General features: G+C 41.5%; 4 protein-coding genes across 16 annotated transcripts in view; 1 reads left to right on the top strand and 3 right to left on the bottom strand.

Moving 5' to 3' along the window:
• The window catches only part of LOC105023482 (protein MTSS 1), a 59648-nt gene extending 56747 nt beyond the window's left edge, over positions 1–2901 (bottom strand). For all 8 annotated transcript variants that reach the window (XM_020055084.2, XM_020055088.2, XM_020055087.2 and 5 more), the window contains exons 1-2: positions 2124–2901; positions 185–246 (exon numbers count right to left, since the gene is read on the bottom strand). In XM_020055084.2, the coding sequence (XP_019910643.2) occupies positions 185–246; positions 2124–2198 (137 nt within the window). In that variant the 5' untranslated portion in view covers positions 2199–2901. The remainder of the gene's footprint in view (positions 1–184; positions 247–2123) is intronic.
• Positions 2902–6502: 3601 nt separating this feature from the next.
• On the bottom strand, positions 6503–13739 carry LOC105023483 (secretagogin). The gene is made up of 11 exons (XM_010892718.5): positions 13394–13739; positions 13164–13234; positions 11650–11742; positions 9917–10006; positions 9334–9390; positions 8817–8894; positions 7888–7943; positions 7747–7792; positions 7445–7504; positions 7242–7310; positions 6503–7003 (listed from the first exon to the last, which is right to left on the bottom strand). Exons 1-11 carry the CDS (start codon positions 13461–13463, stop codon positions 6872–6874), a joined length of 822 nt encoding a protein of 273 aa, XP_010891020.1. The 5' UTR covers positions 13464–13739; the 3' UTR covers positions 6503–6871.
• A 2451-nt stretch (positions 13740–16190) lies between these two features.
• On the bottom strand, positions 16191–19127 carry tmem42a (transmembrane protein 42a). The gene is made up of 3 exons (XM_010892724.5): positions 18845–19127; positions 18058–18204; positions 16191–17302 (listed from the first exon to the last, which is right to left on the bottom strand). The coding sequence occupies exons 1-3, from the start codon at positions 19022–19024 to the stop codon at positions 17159–17161; spliced, it is 471 nt and encodes a 156-aa protein (XP_010891026.2). The 5' UTR covers positions 19025–19127; the 3' UTR covers positions 16191–17158.
• A 92-nt stretch (positions 19128–19219) lies between these two features.
• Positions 19220–24171, top strand: kiaa1143 (KIAA1143 ortholog). Of its 6 annotated transcripts, XM_010892721.5 has the most exons (5): positions 19237–19758; positions 20252–20663; positions 20773–20932; positions 22044–22176; positions 22297–24171. In XM_010892721.5, exons 2-5 carry the CDS (start codon positions 20620–20622, stop codon positions 22512–22514), a joined length of 555 nt encoding a protein of 184 aa, XP_010891023.2. In that variant the 5' UTR covers positions 19237–19758; positions 20252–20619; the 3' UTR covers positions 22515–24171. The 6 variants fall into 6 exon arrangements, with proteins under 6 accessions (XP_010891022.2, XP_012993386.1, XP_010891023.2 ...); XM_010892720.4 differs by having other exon boundaries at positions 19220–19758; positions 20252–20932; XM_020054987.3 differs by having other exon boundaries at positions 19240–19565; positions 20252–20932.
• The last annotated feature ends 94 nt before the right edge of the window (positions 24172–24265 follow it).

Below are 24265 nucleotides of genomic sequence, written 5' to 3'. Positions count from 1 at the left end.
CGTTAAACCTATGGATTCACGAGCAATCATAAAACCTAACAGACAGACAGACATACGCACACACGCACACACACACACACACACGCTTGACTAAAGATAACATGGTGGAACATTTTAAGACAGGTGTGTTCCATTACGGGGCCACCAGCAAGACGTGCAGGGCCACTGGGGTATGAGGACTCACCTGAGTTGAGACTGCAGTTTCCCAGCCTTGGTGATGAAGTCTTCCCAGATTGGATAACTGCTCTGTCCAAACAAAAACACAGATTCCAGAAACATTATCAGAACATTCTGTTTTAATGGGACAAAATACAGGTCAGAACACCAAATCAACATCATTAAAACGCAGAGAGAGAATTGATCCCTGACTATTAAAGGCATGGTTATTTTTACAAACTTAAGGCCTTGTGTAATAGCAAAATATATTAGGGAATGGCTGAGAGTCTACGCTCGCATCTGAGAGGGTAAGAGGGTATTAATGGGAATTTTGACACTGATTGGTTAGGATTAGTGACCTTAGGAATGTCACCCTGTGCTAAGTTATAGGCTACCTCAATACCAGAGAGGGACAGGGAGAACAGCCCCCTAAATCAGTTAGTTTTAGGGGTTAGTTCACAGAACAAAACAGACCCCACAGGGCCTCTGGGATAAAAGACTGTGAGACCAAAGCAAATCATATGAAAACATAAAGTATGACACAGCAAAATGTCCTCCCCCTTGCCCAAAACAGAGAGCACACAGTGGTAGAATACCTGAGCACAATGACTGTCCAAAAATTAAGAAACACCTTACCTATGTACAGACTAGCAGAGCATGGCCTTGCTATCAGAGGTCACCATAGGAAGACATGGCTCTTTAAAAAAAGCCCAGCTACGTGCACAATGTACAGAAGATGAGGTGGAAACTGAGCTGCATGTCCTACTCTCAAATGTATGACCACAGCAGAGATACAGACACATTTCCCTCAGACCATAAAGACACACAACGTATTTGGAATCAAATCAAACATTTTATATGTATTTGTGAAATCTTCATTTGTAAGGTTGGTGGCCCATTGCCTGACAAAATGGTAACAAGTAATGCAAACATTATGAACCAAACCAGTATGAATCAATGTATTTGTATTCTCTTTTAATGCCTACTGATAATTGATATTTGCACATTGTGAACATTCTGAACACTGCAAGTAATATAATACTCAAAATGTAAACAAACATGCCAAAAAAGCCCTTTAAATAAAAAATAATAGATGTAATAATAAAATAATAGAGATATATAGATAGAGAGAGAGAGTGAGGGGGGGGGGAAGTGGGGGAGACAGGAAGAAAGGCTGAATTCGCCATAAAAAACGAGGGGAGCCCAGTCAGTTCTCACACGCGCACACACAGAGCTCCTTTTGCATCAGCGTTAAATAATTTAGGAGCCTTGAAGACAAAGACCCCCTGCTGAACAATAACCTCACCCAGCTTCCCTCAATAACAATGCTTTCAAACGACTGGGCTGAAAAACACAACAGCCCGTCTATTATCTGCTTCACACACAAACACGCACAAGAGCACAAACTGGCTGTAGAAGTGTTTGACCGGTAAACAGCCAGCTGACGACACGGCTTGCCATTTGACCCTAATGTACAAGCCCGAAAGGCCATCAGGATGCTCAGCATTCCTTTAATACTCAGAACAGATGTGAACGCAAAGCTAGCTGGCTAAATTGCGTAATTTGCTTCAAAGGCAAAAATCTGACCCATGTTTGCTTAAAAACTCATTCCACTCTTAACGTTTGACCCGATAAACTTGAACATTCTTCGCCGGTTGTCTTGACCTACTCTGGTCTATAAGAGCAAGCTAGAGACAAGCCACGATGCTGATGCAAGTGTTGTGTAACATGTTACACATACCTACATAATCAATATCTTGGGCGACTGTCAAAAATTGACAGACAGGTACACTTCAACAAGTTGGCGAGCTATCTAAAGTCAACGTAGCCTCGCAAACGTTAGTGATAAATCATTCCTTCAGACTAGATTTCTGGATTAGTTATTAACAGAGTTAGGAGCTACACCTGTGTGTTAATTACATAGCAATAATAAACAATATTCTATAGAATGAATAGGTTTGGCTTACTTTCATATCACCAATGACAGTTTGGAAAAGTCCCCCGAGCGCACTGCATTCTTTTTCAATACTAACAGCCTCCATTTTCCTGGACAGCCGTGCTGGTCAGTCGGACAGTCAAACTGGACAGCTCTTGAAGAGTTGCACGAAAGCTCGTCTTGTTAAAGGGTTAATACGAACAACCAGTCCTTTTCGTTTAAGTGGACTAATCCCACAAGTACAAATTTCGTGACCTTAAATACACCGTTTTTTTTTTTTATTAACTCGCTCAAGCTTTTAGCTTGATCCGCTCAGTCAAAGCTCTTGCGGACAGGAGAGGTGAGAGAATAGTCGCCGACTAGATTTAAAACGCTTCTTCTCCACTCACGATTCATGGTTTCCCCAAATAAAATAATTCCGAAACGTATGTTATTGAGGATACATATGTAGTTATGGAGCCAATAGGTTCCGGATATTCCTCATGAAAAACAAAGAGATCCGTCCAAGGCAAATTCCGGCACAGCTGAGCGTCTCAGAAGCTCTTCATGCAAGGCAGTTTTAACTGATTCGAGTCTGGAGACAGAGCAGAGGTACACGAGCGCGCGCTATTGGATTGTTGATCCCGTTCCCTAAACCCCCGCCTCCTGGCTTTGATGTGTGTTCGCTTACTGCCTTTTGCTGGAGAGTTTGATAGTGAACCCAGTCTTTTAACAACCGACTTGTGTCTTTCAACTCATCTTGTTTACTACATTCACACGCAGCAGAATAAGGGATGTGCGTAAGAAATACAACTGTTCATGAAAATCTTAAAACTAAAAATGACTTAGCGCAAGAACAGACGAGAGCAGCGGAAGCTCTTATCGTTCAGATTTGAAGGACGCTATTGACATCTAGCGGACAACATATGCATAGCATCTGAGTAGTTAAAAATACATCTCACCTACGGTGAGCTATTAAAATTGGAAGAAACATTTTGATGTCCACAAGATGTCTCCTTTAGTTTGGACAGTTTTTTCTAGAATGGCCATTGAGAGCAAATTAAAATGACTAACTCCTATCACTACGAGATGTCTCCCTTGCCCATAAAAATGTCTCGAATTAAATTGTAATAAACAAAACCTTTTAAAAGATTATAGTTTAGGTGATATGAGGCATGTTTTTGTTCTTCGTAGTATAAAACATATAGAAATGTATATTATATAGGCTACATTTAAAACCCCATTATGTTGAAGTAATACATTAAACATGACGTTTTACTGAAAAACTGTAAAAAATTAAAAATCGTTTCATTAATTCAAGCAATAAGTTAGACACAGTGTGTTTTCGTTTTTGTTTCTCTGTGTGTATCTCCAAAACTGTTTTTTGAATTTGTATTTTGTATGATACAAAGAAAATACATAGACACATTTTAACATGTAATTATATGCAATTGACAACAATGCAATAGTTAAAACATGGCTAGAGCATGTTAGAAAATTCTCCACAACCCCGACAGTCAGCTCAAATAGGAAGCGTCGTAATACATATCAGAATTATTTTTTCTCAGTGCCATGAATCCACGCCTGTATCTTTTATCGTTGCGGAAAACGTGATAATTCAAGGACGGACTGAACGAACGGAATGCAAATACAGTATTCAGAGTGGGACGTATTATCAGTTTGGGTTTTAGGTTTTCTTCTCCAGTATGCTTTCGACCAATCAACTACCAGCAAAGAAAAATTATCTTTAAAGCCACAGTTGAAGGGTTCCGACTTCCACTTTAGTGTGGCTTTACTGAACGGTGTTGTAACAGCAGACGTGTCATGCGATGTCCGACTGCTGTAACCTCACAATGAATGTAGGATTTCTTCACGCCCGTTTTTTTGTTTGTTTTGTTTTTACAATTTAAGCAGGCACTATTTTATGCCCGATGCATATGCCACTGTGAAATAGACAGAATTTCTGCTTTAAAGTGGATAAACATGTATCCTTTAATTGCATATAATCCATTTTACTATTTACATTTAGGTCATTCAGGAGACTCTAATCTGTAGCGATTTATAGTACTGAGTGAATACATTTTCCCACTGGCCCCTGGTGGGAACCAAAACCCACAATTCTGGAGTTGCAAGCACTACGCTCTACCCACGGGGTCCACCAGTACCAAACCCCCCAAACTAAAGCTTTAGCAGAGCGCTGTTAGCCATACACACACATGTTGTGTCTGACTTGAAGAGAAACCTCCTACTAAGACAGACAGGTAGTTAAGGCAGACAGATTGCTGTCACAAAAGACCCCTCCAACTAAGACTGACAAGCAGGCAGGTAGAGAAGAGGACAGCTTTCAGAAGAGAAAACATCTAGACAGACAGGTAATAAAGACAGTCAGGGGCTGTCAAAAGAGAAATCTCCCTGTAAGATAAACAGACAGGTAGCTGTCAGAAGAGAAAACTACTTCTAAGACTGAAAAACAGATAGACGGGTAGTGAAGAGACACGTTGATGTCAGAAGAAAGACCTATCTCTAAGACAAACAGACAGCATTCAGAAGAGAACCCTCCCTCTTAAACTGACAGTCAGAACCAAAACCTCCTTAAAGACAACACACAAGTAGGTCACACAAGCAGACAGGAAGCAGTCAGAAACAGATAATCATGTAAACATGGGCACCTCAATGCCATCGGCTCATTTTCATGTTAATGATCTGCTCTTGTTTTTATTGAAACATGTAGGAGATAAGGCACACAGGATACTCACGGCTGTTGTCCTCATGCAAGCCAGACCTGGCCCAATTTTATTTGCTGATTTTCTGTATTTTGTATGTTTTAATTTGCAGAAATATATAATGATCTGGCATATGATAGGGGCTTTAAGGAAAGGTGTAGGGCCCGTGTGATTGGAATCCCAAGCACTCCCAGAGACAAGCTGGAACAGCCAAAGTCTCATGATAGGATCAAAATAGTCAGCGAAGAGTGAAAGGCCTCAAATAATGATTGTTCTCTATGTGTGTAACATGGTAATTACCCTCAGATGAGCTTTGTGATTGATATAGGGCCCAATACAGACTTGAGATGAAGACACAATGTGGGCTTAATTCAACAACAAAAATCGATCCAGGATGTTATTCAAGTCTGAATTGCCCCTTCATGCCCACTGTAAATGGCGTACTGTGGTTAATTTTACATGACATCCGGTGTGAAGGCTTCTTTTATGTGATATCCTGTGTGAGTACTTGTGGTCCTGTGTGAAAGCTTCTTCAGCAGCCCTACACTATTCTGTATAACGTCTGAAGATGAACACTATCCTTATAGGGTATAGAACACACTCTGGAATAAAACAGGATCTTATTAAAAGATAAATGTGACTAGCTATAAACATGTTTTTAGAAGGCTTTTTCACTCCCTAAATACTTCATTTCCACTCCAACATTCACCCACGGACGGTTGTGTGTCTTCTAACAGACCCCAATGCAGTATTCATTTTTAAGCGGTTTGTTTTTCTACTGACATTAATAGTGAGCCTGTGATGGCTTGGTATTGACAAAGATAATAATGAGGGCTGAAGGGACATTAGGAGGGGCCGTACAACATCGCCATGCATAGCTCAGTTGGTAGAAGATGGTGCTTGCGACCACCCAAAGGGTTGTAAGACACCCTGGATGAGAGCCTCTACTAAATCATGCTAAAGTGGATGGATGAGAAATTAAAGACTGCAAGTGTATCCGCTTGTCTGTTCTGCAGTGTGACATTTGCACTAGGCATAAAACAGTGACTGCTCACATACGAACTGGCGTGCAGAATAATCTTGTCAGTAAGTGAGATAACAAGACTAAATCTAGCACAATCAAAATGAAAGCGTGTCGTCAACAGCCTAGGGACTATACTCACCCTACAACTGTAGGACAGACCTGTGTGCTACATGACACCCTAGTCCATGTGAGTCTTGGTCAAAAGTAGTAAACCAAAAATGTAATAGGGCACCATTTGATACATGCTTCCATAAACGCAACTAAGATAACAAGCTACAGCACTGAGAAGATGGACAGCTGGTGTTTGTTAAGCCCTGGCTTCGTTTGGGGACCAAATAACACACTATTCTTTCCATGGACCCTAGTCAAAATAGTGCACTTAAAAGGGAATAGGCTGTCATTTGGGCAACAATTCCTGTATGCCTTTCAGGGCTGTGCAATTACACTTGATTGAGTGCCCTAAGAGATCCTGTTTGCGCTTTAGAAGAAGTCATGCAGTCCGTTACTGCTTCCTCCATGGATGATGTGCTGTGGTCTTTAAGGCCAGTAAGTGTTTAATGTCTCACCCTGCAAAATGGACATGAGCTAAATGCTACGGGCAGTCACAGACATTATGCAGGGCTGTTTCACGTCCATGGTGGAAGAGAAAGATGTTCATATTAGCATACAAGACACCAAATCCCGCTATTCTTGGTTTATTCATCATTCTCAAATTATTTGAATCATTTCATGAATAATATATTAAAAACAAAACTTGGTTAATAAATATACTGTGGTTGACACAGAACACAAGGAAGAGAAGCATCATCTAGAAGAAATTCTTGAAGGCTGAACACTTTCCTGCCGTTCACCAAGCAACATCTGCATTCCGTACACATTATCACATGAAGAAAACCACAGATATACTTAAGCACCATGCCACATGTTCACAACATGTACACACCATCAGCTGTCATATTCCTATTCTTTGCTTTGTACTGGAAAGAGGCCTCAACGCAACCTCAGGTGTGAAACGGACAAGACCCGGGCCAACTGGGCATTGATGGTGGGGGACTAAACCTTGTTGGGTTTCAGCCCCAGACACAGAGCTAGCTCATTCTTCTGGATCTTCCCGTCCTTGTTCACGTCACAGTGGCCCAGCAGAACAGCCCTCAGTTTGTCCAGCTCGGGACCGGTGATGCTGGGCTGGAATAAGAACCAGAGTTAAAGAGGTCCTTCCCGTTACGCAAAGCTGGTTTGCAGGATTTTTTTTTCATAGTAAGACGATTCAAGTTAACTTTCTTGGGCCGGCCATTGGCCTCTGACGTTCAGCAAAAAAAATGTTTTAGGTCAGTGTAGCAAAATGACAGAAAGTACGTATAAACGGCAAAGGACACAGAAAATACGCATTATTCATAAAAATATACAATCTGATATTGCTCACCCGAACCAGCTCCATCATGTCCTTCACGAAGCCATCCACCTCCACTCCCTCTAAAGCCCCAGTCTGACTCTAACCCAGGGGGAGCAGAGAACACAGAACACAGGGCTCATTCAAAGAGCATCACGCAAAATGTCCTTGTAAGAACAAGCCTAATTATGTTTTCAGACCTGCAAACCCAATTCAGACATCCAAACCGTACTCACAACATCGTAGTGATTGAATATTTTCTCAAAGTCTCTTTTCCTTTCTTCATGACTGGTGGCCTGGATACAAGAGTAGATTCAAGATGATATATACCAATGATAACAGTAGACTTGGCAGTACTCTGTACTTCAGAAATAAGGCATTAGGGGGTGTGGTTTATGGCCAATTTACCACATGCATCGCGGAGTGCCTCAAGATATCACATACTGTAGTTGTGGCATATTGGTAACATACTACAACCCCAAGAGATACCTTATTACTAATAATAAATAGCTTTAGAATACGCATCAGTTTGACTCACATTCATTTGGAACTGTAGCATGAAGTTTTCTTTAAGGTCCAGGATCCTAAATGAAGACATTCAATAAACTGCGTTTCAATCCAAGCGAAACAGCAGTATTGACAAGGTATTGATACTACAGCAGACAAAGGGCTACAGTACCTGGCCAAATCGTTCAGATCTAAGCAGCCATCCTTGCTTCTGTCAAAGATTTTCATCTGTAAGAAAGAAAAAAAAAAAAAGAGAATGTCTTGTTTCCAGAACGTCAATGTTTAAAGACCCATCGGAAACACCCCCCAGGCATGTTGACATCAGCGCCTCTTTTAACAATCATACGCTGGGCTACACCGAGTGCTGCCAGACAAGGCCAAGGGAGACACATACGAGCAGCAGTATGGGAGACGGAATTAGGGTGAGACAGGCAGAGTGAATTGGTGTTAGGGGTGTGACAGGGTCCCTCCAGACTAAGGTAATTGAATACAGCATCTCAGCCTGGGGAGTCTGTTGGTGGAGATGATTAATACAGCGCAGACAATGAGTGGCCATTGGCTGTCACAACACAGCCCTGTCTGTGGCCCAAGTGGTGCCCTATCCCCTACATGGGGCCCTACTTTGGACCTGGTTATGATTAAAAGTAGTGTGTACTACATAGAGATTAAGATGCCCTTTGGGACACAACGGCCAGACGAACTAAACGAGAGAGGAGAAAGACCACATCTGGCAGTGAGGGAAAGTCATTTTGGATTGAACGGCTGTCAGGGAAGTTCATTTCAAGTAAGAGGACGGGTTACAAAGTCGCCAGAGAACGGAACCAGCCAGAATGCTATAAATAGGCAATAACAGCCAACGAGCGATGGGACACTGAGACTCTCTCATGATGTCTTGAGAGATACTCGGTAACACAGCCAAGATTAACTTTGATTAGGACTTTTTTTTTTTTAGAAAGACACGGTCACGTGGGGTTGATTAGGGTAGTGCTTTACACAAAAATCCTACCGCACGATGGAAAGATAATCTAAGTCACAATGAAACCCTATGCCTCACAAAGTGCTATACTTTCATTTATGGGCGTAGCAAGCGCTCCTTTTTACCATGGTGTCTGTGTATTCGTCCAGTTTGCTGGGGGACACAACCTTCCCGTGCTCCTGGAACAGATCCTTCAAGAAGCCCTGATGCAAAGGGAATGGAAATACATTTTAAAATAATCATTTTTTTCCAGGCAAATCCAATTTTGTCCAAGCTTGACAAATGTATAATTCAGAATTACACAGAAACAGACCCTCATGAGTCAGATAATATGAGCTCTTACACAAGGCAAATTGAGTTGAATGACATGAGATAATGCCGCTGAGAAACTTTTACAATGAAGGCTTTCAGCAGACAGGAAAGCGCCCGTGCCTTCATGTTTAGTTTGGACCAAGGGTGCAATTGATGAAAATAATTTAATCCTTCATCAATAGGAAGTCTCAGATCTTTCACCCTAATGTCGTTTTTCGTTCCCATTCAGAACAATTATGACAATACTAAGGCAACCCCTCCAGCCCCATTTTTTGTTTTTTGGGGGATTGTTAGTGAATGTGTTTGGGGAATGACGTCAGGAAACATTACCTTCAGCTCCACTGCTGATATGTACCCACTGCTGTCTGCATCATACTTTCTCCAGATCTGCAGAGAAAAGGGACAAGCTGTTTCATAACCAGTGGATTTAGTAGGAAAATGTATGTTTATCCGGGTGATGTCATCTGGATGGAGGGCTTTCAGTCATACCCAATCCTCCATATATCTGCCCTGGCAAAAGGTTGGTTTATCTGACCAAGCAACAACAAACAACACAGATCATTCCAATTAAATGTTGTCTATCTTATAGTACAGAACTGAAAGGATTAGAGGAATGGCCACCCGTCAGAGTCTGGTTCCTCACAAGGTTTCTTCCTAAGCTTGAAGCCTACTAAAGAGTTTTTCCTAGCCACGGTGCATAAGCTCTTGTTGGGTTTCAGGCTGGGTATCTGTAAAAGCACTGTGACAACTGCTGATGTAAAAAGGGCTAACTTAAACATGGCGAAGCCCACGCAACCAATCAGAGATATGGAGATATGACCTGCTTGTACCCATTGCCAGCTTTATGATCTCCATGTGTACCTTGAGGTGCCCCGGGTCATTTATGACCAGCAGAAGCCTTACCCCCCCTTACCTTCATGAAGTCGACACTGTTGTCAAGAGGTGCTTCTCTGCGGAAAACCAGCAGGAAGTTCTCATCCTCTGGGAGTATCATCATGGCTAACTGCAACACAATCAGGATCACACATTGCGTTCACAGAAGGTTCAAAAGGTTCATTTGTCATTTGCAATAACAAGTTATGGCAATGAAATGCTTTGTAGACGAAGCTCATTATCCAGAGCTACTTATTAGAAGTGCATGCATTAAACCAGAACAAGAAAAACAAACATCAAATAAAACCTTTTAAATATTTCTCAACAAAATTATAATGGTTAGAAAAGCATTAAAAGGAAAAACCCTTTCAGCAAGACCAGCGACTCTCCAGCGAGTTCAGACTTCCTCCTGTCCAGCATGGTTTTTTCTGTTTTCATGAAATATTTTGAAGGATTCAATCCTTTTTGACAGTGCTGAGAGACAGAGGACAGAGCTTCAGCTGAAAAAGTAGTGGGACGGTAGGGAAGCCCCAGTGTTCAATGTTGGGCTGGTAAAAGAACAGCCGCTGGTTCTAACCCCCACGTCGACAAGGTGAAGAACTCTGTTGTTCAGTCCCTGGACAAGAGAGCGAGCCCTAACCGTTCCCATATCAATGCTGTAAATAATAATGTGTTCTTAGCATACACAAAGCTAATAACCCTAACCCACAATGCAACAGCATTAACAAAGCAGGCAGCAGCTTAGACCCCCGAGGCCATCAGACAGTATTTCGAACAGTCCCTACGCTCCCCTCCTGTCAAAATCTCTAAAGGCGCTCGTTCCCTAAAAGGCCCGTGAAAGACACTGCCAGCGATGTGACAGGAACACATCAGAACCCTGGACCGTAGTACTGGCAACCGAAGAGACGACACAGCACCAAGTCGGATCCTGGGCTACACACGCCCTTTCAGTCAGATAATTACATTTGTGCCGCTGCGTTAGCGGATTAAGCTGGAGCCACGGCCAGCATTCACTGAGAGAGCGCGTGCTAGTTTTGATTCGCGATTATGGTCCCAGATCAGTACTCTAGCCCTGAGAATTTGTTTGTATTTAGAAATATCAAGCCGTGACCCTCATAGATAGTGTTGTGGACACAGCGCAGGGCCGGCAGGACGTTGGGTCACCGATCCAGCACCACGGACCAAGGACACGTCCTTCTGTGGCACAATTTAAACCAGGACCATAGTAGTAAGACATCACAAGCCAGTGAGTCTCGCATCTCCACATCCCAGACGTTAAAAACCCATTTTATCAGGTGCCGCTTCTAGCGCCCATCCCTCTATCTCCACTCGTTCATGGTGTATCCATTGTCCGTGCAATTAGTGAAAGTTGAATCTAATCTAAAATGGCTTCACTGCCCACCCGCCCTCGCTGTTACATTCAACATCCATCACTCAGAAAAGCTATGTGGTTTGTCTGCCAGATTCAGATGGCTGAGTGGGCATTTCCTGCGAGTGACCAAGCTAGTACACTATAAAAACATCACACAGAAAACACTAAAATATTGATCACGCCACACACACGCTCATTAGCTAAAAGGCCTTTGAGAGTTGGCCTCTAAAACATTAGGGATGGTCAGATTAAATCGTCTACTCTCGGGAAAGGCAAACTTTCTGACTTGACAGACGCCTCCCCCTCCGGAGCCATTCTCCCTCACGGCTCGTCTTGTTTCATCCGCGGCCTTGGAACGTATTCACAGACTCTTAAAGAGTTCTGCGCTACACTGAACGTACCTCTTGGATCTGCAGGCGCCCATCGACGGTGACGTCATAGGCCGACATGAATCTCTGCTTCAGCCTCTGGACTCTCTCCTCAGTTACTTCATCCTTCGGGTGGAGAGCAACACAGAAGCAATGAGACAACGGACGTTGCCATGACCACAGTATGCCAACCGGTGAATGGGTGTCTCGTTATATGCAATGAAATGTAACACACCTGATGATCAGTGACATTGCAGATTTCGTGTCGAGCCTAATACAAATCTGACCCAGGGCGTTTGATGTAATCGATCGTGTCGCCTGTACTTAAAGTCTGTGTGACTCGTGAGACGTGACTTAATCTCTTTGAGTCGTATAAAACACTCCAAGAAGAATAACAAATATGCCGACAAATGGTCGGATTCAGACACCCAGCTGCCCATCATTCAGAGACCCATGCCTGTTCTGTTCCCAGCAACCAATTAACTTAACCGTCTTTAATTACATTAACATATTCACCAAGCAATGTGCTCGGTATATGGCAGAACAGGCCACTGCAGGACAGACCTCGTCATGGTTCCCAGAAGAATTACAGGAAACGAGACCTAAATCTAGAAAACGTTCCAGAGTATATTTCAATAACGTTGTTCTCCAACTATGCGTGGGATGTGCACTAAAAAGAAAAACGGATCACGGCATTCTGCGGGTGTTGGTTAGTGGCGTGCATTTGAACGATATCACAACATTTTGTTTTCCACACCTCTAGCTATTGGAACAGGAGTCAACAAAAGCACCATAACAAAGACACCCAATTCAACACCATTACCATAGAGCTACCCACAGGCAGAAGCCAAAACACCAAGGTAGTGTAGCAAATGACACCCTATTCAATTAGTAGTGCACTACTTTTTAGTAGAACCCAATGGGGTGGGGGGCACTACATAGGGAATTGGGTATCACTTAAGACCTATACCTTAATTGTGTTGGCTGATGAAGCATCCTAATGTTTTCGTAAACCCCATCTGAACACACTCAACCCACTCAGGAAAAGGGTAAACAGTGGCTGAAAGGCTGAATGCAGCCTTTGTTTGAATAAAGCTAAAAGTACACTGCTCTTCAATGCCCAATACAGTTGGAAGAGTAGGCTACTGGCGGTTCTTTTTTGTGTAAATATAAATTTTTATATCATATCCAGGGTCAAAGAAATAATTGGTTGCCTTCTAGAGGCCTACCATTGAATGTTTTAATTTTATTTTCCCACCTTGACCAAGCGTACTGATCGACTACAATTAAAGCAATTTTTTCATCCCGTCGCAACTCATCTAATCTCTAACACTAAACAATGCAATAAAATAACCTCCGAATACGCTTTGGAGAAAGATATTTTTTAGTCAATTAAATTCGTTAAAATGAAACGAAAATCGTTTTGAGGGGAAGTGATCTGATAGTAGCAGAAACTAAAAGCAATGGTCAAGGGAACAATAACCTGTGCACTTTAAATGTGCGCATTACTAGGCTAATAAAAAACAAATAGATATATGTTTACTTACCTCCGGACCTAATTTCCTCATCATATGACTGAAGAAATGATCCAGTTCCTTTCCCTCAATATAACCATTATCTGTGGAAACATAACATTAATTAAAAATAGTTTTAGAATGCTTTCTCATACTTTTTTGAACGGTTTATTAACACAAACACCACATTTTTCAATTACAAGCGACATCTCGTTATCACAAAATAACTAAACCGGTAAGGCTATAATATAGATCATTCTCACCATCTGCATCAAAGTGTTGCCAAATTTCCAGAAAACCTGCGGCATCCAAGTTGTCAAAAGCGCACTCCATGGTGATGAGCAATTAATACCCTAAGCCGCTAAAGATTAAAACAAGGTATCTTACGGTTGCTGTATCTTAGCCGAGGGTCTACTCTGCACTAGTCTAGTTCAGTGTTTCCAACGATGATTACTTTTCGTGATGCAGGCAACTGACGCGCAGAACAATTCTCAGAACCCCACCTACTTCAGATGGAATAATTAGACTTCACCATACAATGCGGCGTAGAATTTATAGAACAGGCGGGAGTGCGCGAAGTCACAAAAATAATAGTCTCCTCAATCTGGTCCGTCAAAAACGAAAGATTATGTAATGAATAGCAAACCAGATGAATGATTATTTAATACTTTTAGAGTGACTCTTACTTTCATACTTTTGGATTGACTGGAGGAATTTACTTCGAGCTTTTGTTGAAAAAGAGCGGAAGTGTGAACGCAAAATACTTACATTGTTCTAAGTAGAGTTTCATATTAACGCATTTGAATTATTTCGTTTAAACGCAAAATGCATACAGGTTTCTTTTAGCTTTCTTACGCCATCTAGTGACTATCTAACGAAAACAAAATGTTTAAACACAAAATACAACATTAATTACAATGCGAGATGTTGGCAACTATACCAAACGTGACTAGTAATAACTCACTTATGAAAGATACGTTTTCTATTAATCAACAGCTGTTGGTTGATAAATTATCAGGTACTTTCTTGTGGTGAATTCTCAATTTTCCCTCACGTGAGGGAAAAATGCTATTCAAATCATAGCTGGGGGGGGGTAAGATAGAACAGCTTTGAACTGGATGTTTTTGACATGAAAAGTATAGTTATTTAGTCCTAGGCCTCTTATGCAGTGTGTATGTGATTGTGTGCGTATTAGTGCGAACAAAAATCACAATTGTGTTGCATTCACAACAGTTCTGACACACGGGAACCTTTTCTAATGTAAATGTATATTTTCAGATTTTGTATACAATGATTCTATCATCACTTGCTGTACAGATTTACCTTAGACATTATATTGGAGTGCCAAGTGTTCATATTTACTTGTTTTAGGTACGTCCTGCTCGTGAGTCAAACTGTATCTTGAACACAGGTCAAGAATTCTTTATATAATTTCACCATCTGCCACAGTCAGAAAGAAAAACCCAAAAAACGTTGGTATATTAAAGTGTACATTCACCTATTGATTGTAAGAGGTATGTTCCTGGTATGTTATGGGCGGGACTGATACATTTCATGTTGTTGTATGAATAGCAGATGACAACAGGATTGTTTTTAGTGACCTGTTAGTTTTAGTGACACCCTATATCCTGCAGGACCGCATTTGGACGATAGAACTAGATAGGGAGAACGTGTTTTTTACCCGGAGCCTATGCGAAAAACCAATCAATGGACACACCATAGACATAATTTATTGTGTCTATGGGACACACCACGACCGCAGTGATACGGACATGGGTCGCGGAAAAGTGACGACATCTGACGGAAACAATACTTGAATCCCTGGGAACTGCGCGTGTGCAGGCATGACTTTTTATTTAGTTATATTTGGACGCACGACATAATGTGCTGATAAACTAGTGTCTGATCCACACTGTCCTAGAAGACTGCAGTGTCTAAAGTTATGGTTTTGAAAGGGAGTCATATACAGAGTGTATGTAAAGGTACCAGCAGTGAATTACACTGTATTTTGTAAATTGATGGTAGTCACCATAATGACATACAAAACCACACGTGAAGTGGGAATCAACAGCTGAACCGATCATGCATTGTTTCCCTGTCCCTACATATCAAAAGCCCCTGAGATGCATTTGTTCAATTATAAAGTGGTTACCAACACAATTCAACATAAAAAAAATGCATGTGATGTATCACTTAGCTTTAATTCACTGCCTTGGAAATTTCATTTTGTCCAACCCCCTGACTTGTACTTTTATTATTGAAACCAACTCTTCACATTAAAATATCTGTCTTTTATGTAAGTAAGATCAAATACTGTTAGACTTCATTGACTTATGTTGTGAACTGCACAGCAACTGTGGTCCTCATGTACATGCATGGTTACTGTTACCATCCTTCTGTTCAATGTGGATGTTCTTTCAGTTGCGGCCTAGCTAACACAGGGTCTGTGGATGAGCTTTAATAAGATACACCTGGTGGCATTTCAACAGCTACTTGGGGCAAGATAAACATTATGTCAAGTCTAGCATTCGGTTTGCAGTTGTCTTATAGGCATCTTGGTCTAGATCAGAGGTGTCAAACCGGTTCCACGGAGGGCCGAGTGTCTGCAGGTTTTTGCTCTCTCCTTGTACTTGATTGGTTAATTAGGTCACTGATTGGTTAATTTCTACCCTCACCTGGTTGTGTAGGTCTGAACTGGGAACCAATTTAAAGGAAAAACCAAAAACCTGCAGACACTCGGCCCTTTGTGGAACCGGTTTGACACCTGTGGAGATGTATCGATGTAACATTTTAGAGTCACATTCACATGTACAAATATGTTTTAGCTTCTGTAGTGTGTGTTTTTCTTTAAGAATGTTTTTTTTTTAACTTTTGATACATTTCCGCTGTAACATTGGTAACGATTAAAACATTAAGGTTTTGGATTTTATATTGTGCTATAAAAACATCTAAATGGCTTTTAGGATGCAATGTGAATCTACTCAAATTCGGCAAAACATTACATACAGTGGTTGTTGGGATATGAGTGTTGATCTTATAATATACAGCTGTGACCAAAGGTATTGGCAGCCTTGTCCTTTATTTCACTGTTAACATCACACAGCCTTTGTCCTTTGTGCTGGCAGTTTGGCCCAGACTTCTTGTTCAAGGGTCCCTACCAACCGCTTTTTTAGGTCTCTCCACACATTTTCAATAGGATTTAGACTCTGGACAGTCTAGCATTTTGTCCCATGACTTAAAAACTTCTGAAGACCATAACATGCTTGTAAGTACATTTTCAGGCACGTATTTTTTTAATGCTTTATTGGATAGATGGTGGAAATGTAGTTATTTTATTTTGCTAAAAGAGCAATGGGCTGGATTTTAAACCTCACTGCAGAAGTACCATCTCCAACTGGACCTCCCAAGGCCACCCCCATGACATAACATCATATGGAAATATTTTCAATACAATAACAATCTCAACAGCATTATTCAAAGCACTTGGTTTTCATGAGGGAAAACAGGCTGAGAAGCATTCCCTTTAAACAAATATAATAGTCAGTTTAACTTTAAACAGACTCGGTCCGCAAGTTAGAATCCATTGTAAAATTCCATGAAACACCATTGAGAGCCTACCGAAGACAGCTGCTCTCCAAAGAAACCAATCAGATTCTTTCAAACCAGGAAGTGTTGGTGAAACAGTATGTTGACTGTAACGGGCCATTACCCTAGGGGGCACTAGATATTCCAGCAGGTTGGGAGCCGGACATATGGCTGAAAGGTGTCATAGTTGATCAAGCAAGTGAAGGGCTGCTGGGTTCATATTTTATAAACCATCCCACACTGTTGGACACTAGAACTCGACCCGTAACCCCACAAAGCCCTCTATTCTGCCATGCCATCACTGCAGATTGACCCGGTTTCCCTCTCAACCGTGTGCTGTCTGAGGTGGGCTGACTGAAAACGGAGCGCAATACATCCCCGTTGTTAACAGCAACATGCGGCCGGTGTGGTTGCGAGATTGCAGTTCACATGGGGTCTGCCCTTCACTCATCCTTCTTGCCCTGTGCTGGTGGAGGGGGTTGAGATGCACATCCGTGTAGGACCAGCAGACCTGAGAGAGTGAGAGAGATGCCCACCCACCAGAGCGCAGCATGGGCCTCGCCAAAGATCACCTTCCCAAGGACTGCCTGAAGACAAAAAGTTCTGTAAGTGGGACGGTCAGCATTAAACAGTCTGTTACAACACTGTGGTCCTGGACGGTTTGCTGGCCCTTCGTATTATCAGAAGGCCGGTTGGTCTGGTGCTTTGCCTAGATAGTTTGCCGTGACAATGCCCCGGACCCCTTAAACTCAACTCTGGACCTTGGAGCAAGTTCCACTCCATTTATTTACCATTTCAACTCTCTAAATCAGGGACCCATTTAGCCCTGGGACACCAGGTGGGTGCAATTAATGATGAGGCCCAACAGACAACCAGCAGCCTCCGGGTCTCAGAGGGTAAGAACGGATGAGCCCTGCGTCTAGACCAGAGGTGTCAAACCGGTTCCACGGAGGGCCGAGTGTGTGCAGGTCTTCGCTCTCACCTTGTACTCGATTGACTAATTAGGTCACTAACTGATTAATTTCTACCCTCACCTGGTTGTTTCGGTCTGAACTGGGAACTAATTTAAAAGGACAAAACCAAAAACCTGCAGACACTCTGCCCTCCATGGAACCGGTTTGAGACCCCGGGTCAAGACTATGGTCTCATTTAGTGTTGTTCAACACAAGAGTCTCATCCTGTCCTGGTAAAACAATTAGATAGGTGAGATTTGGGATCATTCACCTAGCATGTCAGATCAGGTGTGTGGATCAAAAATAGTCCAAATGGAACTTGGGTCAGTACTCTGAGACGTGTTAGTACAACATGACTTGATGGATAACAGCCAGGTAGCGCAACTCACAGAGGATACGAAGTTGGACGCTGTGGTGGTGACTGTGACCCGTGCCGAGGAGGAAGAGTGTCTCAGAGCCTTGGAGAAGAAGGTCCACATGACAGTGTTACACGCGAACAGGAGGCCTCCGCAGAGAAACCTCAGAGGGATGTTGAGCTGGAACACAAAACGACCACGGACAGCAGTCACTGAAGGGATGTGAAGCTGGCCATTGCGTTTGGCCATTGTGAGGGAACATCGCAAGGCAGAATTTCCCAGGGATGCTATTCTTATTGCTCGAAATGAGGCAGTGGGGACGCTGAAGTGAGAAGGATTTGATGTTGCTTACTTTAAATAAATATTTCAACCAAGAACTTCTCAAGAAAGGGGAATCAAGTTGAGTCCAAAAATCTATCCACATGACAAATATAAATATCTCAGGGATTTTCTGAGATAGTAGAATGTTTTTTATACAAGTACATACGTGTTTGTCTCTCTTATTGTGGGACCTGACAAATCTGACCAAGAAATACATGTTCCCTATTACCTAGCCTTAAACCTGACCAAAATATCATAACTCGTATGCCTAAACTTAAATCACCCTAACCAATAATGCATATCGTCAACCTAAAGTTAACCCCAAACCTATGCACAAAAGTGTTACCCTAAACGTAATCCATTTTCGAATTTTGCCAAATGGGGACCTGCCAAAAAACGAGTGGACCGGTTTTTGAGATGTTATCTTTGCGAGACTGAACACGTACAGTAGATCTGAATTACACAAACAAAATTGTCAAATATCAAATGTACTTCTTACCCAATCGCAGGGTGAAGTTTCCTCCTGATTGATCCTGTGGTCACCAGCTCGAACCCAGGCTTTCAGAAATGTTTCACACATACCTTTCAGGTATTCTGAGCCCAGTGACAGTTTCGCTGATGAGGAGGCTATTGCTCCAAGAAAACCCGCTAACAATGCATAAACTGCGCCCGAAATCATTTGTACTGAGCAAAAATATAATGTATTAAAGGTTGTACTATTAGTTAACTGTACTAACCGATAACCTACGGCATTTCACGTATTGATGGACTACTTCCTTGTCTTGAAGTCTTCACACGATTCTACCAATCAGATGAATATTTGTGATCATGTGACTACAGAGTTTCTACACCCAGAGCTTCAACATCGCGATATTTCCGGGAACGTTTTAGACCCGTACTTTGACGAAATCTTATCCTAAAGCAAAACCTATATTCGAGCTAAAATATTGCCCCAGGCACCGAATAGAACAAAAATACTATCCAGTTTAATTAGCAGCATTACTAGCTAGCTAGCTGATGGCTTCAACGAGACCTGTTGATGTGTGTCGTGCTTGTGGGGGAAACTATCCCTGTAAGAGTTACAAACATAATCTTTTTATTGCCAAGACGTCGGAGCGATATGATTATGCTATGGCACTAGAGGAGATAACTGGTCGCATCGTTGAGGGGGATGATCTTCCTAAGGCAGTCTGTGGAAAGTGTCGGACACTTTTAACAAGGTACTACAAAAGTAGTAACGAAGTGGCGAGAGTTGGGAATTTATTTCGGGAACGAGCCTGTACTGTAGCCTCGCTTTTTAGGCCTACCACCCCTGTACAAGTGGATCGAGATTTTGCTTCAGTCGACATCATTTTGGAGTCGCAGTCCGACGATGTTTCGAGTTCAGAATTCACAAACAAAAAGACCACCATGGTAAATTAGAGTTTTGTAGTCAATTACATTTTGGAAGACAACATGATTCCAACACCGTATAACTAAAACAGCAATAAAAAGTACCTTCTGTTTGATGGAGACTACATCTGATAACCACGCTGGAACAAAGTCCAAGTAGAGACACAATACAATACTGATGTAACACACTGCAAGGGAACGGTTTGGAAATGCAAAGGAACAATGCATTCACTATGGTTTAATGTACGAGTAATAAGTGAAATGCAATATTGTAATTTTTTTTTAGCAAAGTGTGCTAAGAACAATTTATTTCACATCAACGTCCCGGGAGCAATTAGAGATAACTGTGTTACTCAGAGGCAGAAAGACTGGGGTTTTCACCTATTCCGCTTGGAGATTAAAATGAAAAACTATTTGTTTGTGTGTTTGTCTGGCCCAACGCTCTTGATCACTAGGCTACCAAAACAATAATGTATGAGTAGTCATCTCTCATTACTATCTCTCACTCTTCCAGGTGCTTGTGCAGAGTCAAACATCACGCAAGACTCGCATCGTCACTGGTCCCATGGAGAAGGTTGTGGAGAACATCGTACGAGGACGGTTTCACAGCTTACCAAAGGCAGTGATGGATGTACCTACTTTGGCTCCCCTGGTCATTAAAGAAGTTTTAAAGCGTGTTGACAAAGAATGCCACGCCATTACCAGCTTTGAATTCAACTCTATACTGCGACAGACCAGTCCTTCTGCTCTAAAAGACTTTACTTGGGACAAGGTTTTAGAAGAATGGAGGACAAATGCTCCAACTTTCATGAGTTTCCTGGAGACTGCAAGCACATTTGTAAAGACTCAAAATAAGAAAACACCAAAAGCACACAGAAAGAAATGCACAATGGCCATGGCTGGTTCAAGTCTTCTTCAGGCTCGCTGTGAGAGGATGAGTGCCGCAATGCATCGGAACTCAATAATACTGCATCATGGTAATGCAAAGAAAGGATGCCACCGTAGACTTGCTAAACTTGGAATTTGTGTCAGCAGGCAGAGCACGAGTAATAAGCTGAAAGGAATGAGCGACTCGCAGGACAGTGATTTTGAGTGGATGCCAGTGACAGATGAAAGTTGGACAACTACCGCAGATGAAGAACCACGTGACAACTCCTCAGCCTCATCAACTTGTAGTGAGGGTGATGTTAAAGAGGCATGTATATACTTTTCATATTATTTAATGGTAGAAATGTATAGGCTATCCTCACAAGACCATTTGACTACTTCTTTAATTGATAATGCAAATGCAAGTTTTGTGTTTCTGCATTTTCTAGTTTTAGTAATAAGTATGCGTCATACAGATACATCAACAATCAAGATTGGTAAGATGTGATGGGAATACAATTTGGGACCTGGGATAAAAAACTAGGTCAAATCGTTACTTCAGTAATCCTCAGGTCGGAAAATATAACTTATGACTTAAATAGGACTGTCATTCTTGGAATGTCGATGTGTAGATTTTTTTTCGGGTAAAGATCTATTTCTCTTGAAAACTTAAATAGTAGTTCCCTGATCCTAAATACGGCGTGTTTGATCATGTGACCTTCAACAGGCGCACAGTAATGACGATTTGATATTATTCTAAACACGACTAGCTAAGCACGACCTTACGTTTCCTCGATTCATTAATTGGTTCTAGTTAAATAACTGTATTTAGAATGGCTAAGATGAACAAGAAAGCAAATGTGTCATGGGTGAAACCAGCCGAACCTTCTTTTCTTAAGAAATTCAAGAACGATGTTGGCTTCAAAGAAGGACCGACGATTGATACCAAGGTAATTTGCTAATGCTAGTAGCTGGACAACTAGCCAGCTGTTGGCTGTACTCAATTAACACAGAAGGAATATCCAGAGCCCGTAGATGACCTGATGTAGCCTAATGAAAATGAGCGTCATACCTGATTATTTATTGTCTACATCGTGGTGGGTTCATTCCAGCAAACAAGACGGTTCAGTTGCTAAGCGTTTTGGCAACCAGTTTCTTTTCGTCAAATCCAAATATTGCGTCCTGTTTGACAAAACGTAGACTTTACTTGACAGCATCTAAAAGTATGTTCGACGAAATGGTTCCGAAACAAACGTTTCTTTTGGCGGAATGAAAACACCCCAGAAGTGGCTAGTCGTCCAACGAGTTAGTATTGTTTGCCCCCACCACCACCCCCCAAAATAGGCAATTTCTTATCCACATTTTACATCTTTAACATGGAAAGAGAATATTATATTATTAAAAAATATATATATTCAACCTCGTTTTTGTTCCTGTAGCGTCTTGAGATGCCAGTGATGGATGACGACAGTGGCAGTGATCGTGAAGACGAGTTGCCCCAAGTTGTCGTTCTCAAAAAAGGAGATCTGAGCGCAGAAGAGGTGACTCGGATTAAAGGGGGGACGGAAAAAGGTAAGGACAGTTGTATGAATAAAAATAGACTAAACTAAGAAACTTTGTATAAGTGGTCGTTGGTGTGCATCTAGGTTGTGTTCCTACCTTAATGCCAGACTTAACTCTTGCTGCCTACAGAGGACAAGCCCCCAGCAGATGGCAAAATCCTGTTCAAGAAGCCCACTAAGCGTTCCTCCGAAAAGTTCCAGGGCATCACTGCCAGCTCCAGCAAGAAGAAGAAACAAAGTTCAGTAACGAGTGAAACAGATGAGGAGAAAACTGAGGAAAAGGTGAAGTTGGGAAAGGTGAAAAACAAGAGTCTTCTTTCTTTTGGAGATGATGAGGACGAGGACTGAAATGTAATAGCCTTGGGGATTTTAGACTACAGCAATCAACCACTCATTTTGGATCATGGAATTCAGCCACTGCAGTCGGTTTTCATTGTGGCCAAGAAACACAACATATAACTCCACAGTGTAGTTTTTATCCTATGAAATTTGTCTAAGATCTTATTCATTTGAAGTCATCCATCCACTTCAGAGATGCAGTCTCTGGGCTAGAATCTGGACATGAGTTTGGAAGAGACCCTTTACATTCAAGGGTCTATTACATACATAAGATAAAAAACACATAAGTCTCCATTGACTTATGTTTGTCAGTTGCAAAACGACTGGGTTCCTCTTGTACATCCATTGTGACTGTATTCATAGATCTGCGCTATGTGGACTTCCTTTCATTTAGGGTTTAACTGACACGAATGAGCTCCCTGAATGAGCTTTAAGATACACCTGGTGGTATTTCAACAGTCACTTGGGTGATGAAATGAGCTAGTTGCTTTGTCTGGCTCAGTTGGAAAAAGTTTAGATATATTGATGTGATTTTTATACCTACACATTCAATATTTAATTGGATGTACACATTTTAGCTCCGACAAAGGAGCTTATACTTTTCCATATTTGGTTACCTTTAGTTTAAGTTAAGCAATCTGTTGTTTAACTTAATGTGAGATTTGACTGTGTGTGATTGTATTGTAATGTACATTTTTCTTTTTTTTTGTAAATTATGGTTTCATAGTTGATGTTTGAACTGCAACTGTCTAGTTATTACACAACAATAAGGCCTTATTTTTTGATTCCGTAATACATCCTGTAGAAAAGTAAACAAGCAAGATGAACAACCAAGGATACATTTTATTCCTAGTCAAACAGTACATAAAAATGAGGCATCAGAGCACAGAGGACTGATTCAGTAACCAGAATGGCTTTAAGGACACAAGCCAAATTAAAAAGGCAAATTTGTTATCAAGTAACCTTAACACACTAGACCCCACATGACCTTTGGCTGTTACTTGGATGACTGAAAACACCGAAGACAATAATAGTTCTGAGGTACTGTGTAGAAGTGTAAAATGACTCAAGTAGTGTTACATACTATTTTAAAAATGAAATGCCACACATGTCTAGTCCAGGGGAGGGCAAATGTTTTTGGCTTGGGGGCAACAAGGATTTTTTAAATTAAATGGGAGGCCTCATTTGTTTTGTAATTTGTTTATCATAAATTATTTGCGTGCCAGAAATCTTTTGGCATGCCAGAAAAGGGCAATAATTAAAAACATACAGTAGGTCCCTTATGTCTAAATTTAGATTCAGATGTATAAAACTAGGCTGATGAGTTTTTCTTTACTTATTACAAACGGCAGACTGGATTGAATTGCCTCATGGGCTGGATGGAACTGCTGGGCCTTAGTTTGCCCACCTCTGGTCTAGGCATTGGTCTGTTTGCTCTTGCCAAATCCAATGCAGTAGTGGGCAAGATGGCACAGACAGCCTTGGCAGTCAGGCTTAATCCCTGGCAGTTAAAGCTGAAAAGGCATTTTCATAATCCTTCCCACAAAACCTGACTTCAGGAAACAACATGAGCTGACTTTTAGTTTTTTTTTTATCGGTCAGTCACAATTTTTTATGTGAATTATGCCCATTAAAAGCATAATAAACGAGTGAGATATGGACTACATTTACAATTGTATTTAAACTTTTTTACCCTTGTAAAAATAACCATGAGTATTGGCATCGTAATGTCAGTGACAACGAATGACGGTGAAACTATA

This window comes from Esox lucius, chromosome 16 (genome assembly GCF_011004845.1).
Source record: "Esox lucius isolate fEsoLuc1 chromosome 16, fEsoLuc1.pri, whole genome shotgun sequence".
Lineage (NCBI taxonomy): Eukaryota > Metazoa > Chordata > Actinopteri > Esociformes > Esocidae > Esox > Esox lucius.
This window is presented reverse-complemented; position numbering and strand designations above follow the sequence as displayed.

Bases quoted from the DNA above. Each gene is read 5' to 3' on its own strand.
- LOC105023483 (XM_010892718.5), bottom strand. From the start codon at position 13,463: ATGGAGTGCGCTTTTGACAACTTGGATGCCGCAGGTTTTCTGGAAATT. The intron at 13,235-13,393 runs GTGAGAATGATC...ATGTTTCCACAG, and splicing joins GCAACACTTTGATGCAGATG to ATAATGGTTATATTGAGGGA. The intron at 9,391-9,916 runs GTAAGGGGGGGT...TTTTCTCTGCAG, and splicing joins ACAGTGTCGACTTCATGAAG to ATCTGGAGAAAGTATGATGC.
- tmem42a (XM_010892724.5), bottom strand. From the start codon at position 19,024: ATGATTTCGGGCGCAGTTTATGCATTGTTAGCGGGTTTTCTTGGAGCA. The intron at 18,205-18,844 runs GTAAGAAGTACA...TTTGTGTTCCAG, and splicing joins AAACTTCACCCTGCGATTGG to CTCAACATCCCTCTGAGGTT. The intron at 17,303-18,057 runs GTGAGTTGCGCT...TTTTGTCTTCAG, and splicing joins CGTCCAACTTCGTATCCTCT to GCAGTCCTTGGGAAGGTGAT.
- kiaa1143 (XM_010892720.4), top strand. From the start codon at position 19,363: ATGGCTTCAACGAGACCTGTTGATGTGTGTCGTGCTTGTGGGGGAAAC. The intron at 19,759-20,251 runs GTAAATTAGAGT...TCACTCTTCCAG, and splicing joins CAAACAAAAAGACCACCATG to GTGCTTGTGCAGAGTCAAAC. The intron at 20,933-22,043 runs GCATGTATATAC...TTGTTCCTGTAG, and splicing joins GTGAGGGTGATGTTAAAGAG to CGTCTTGAGATGCCAGTGAT.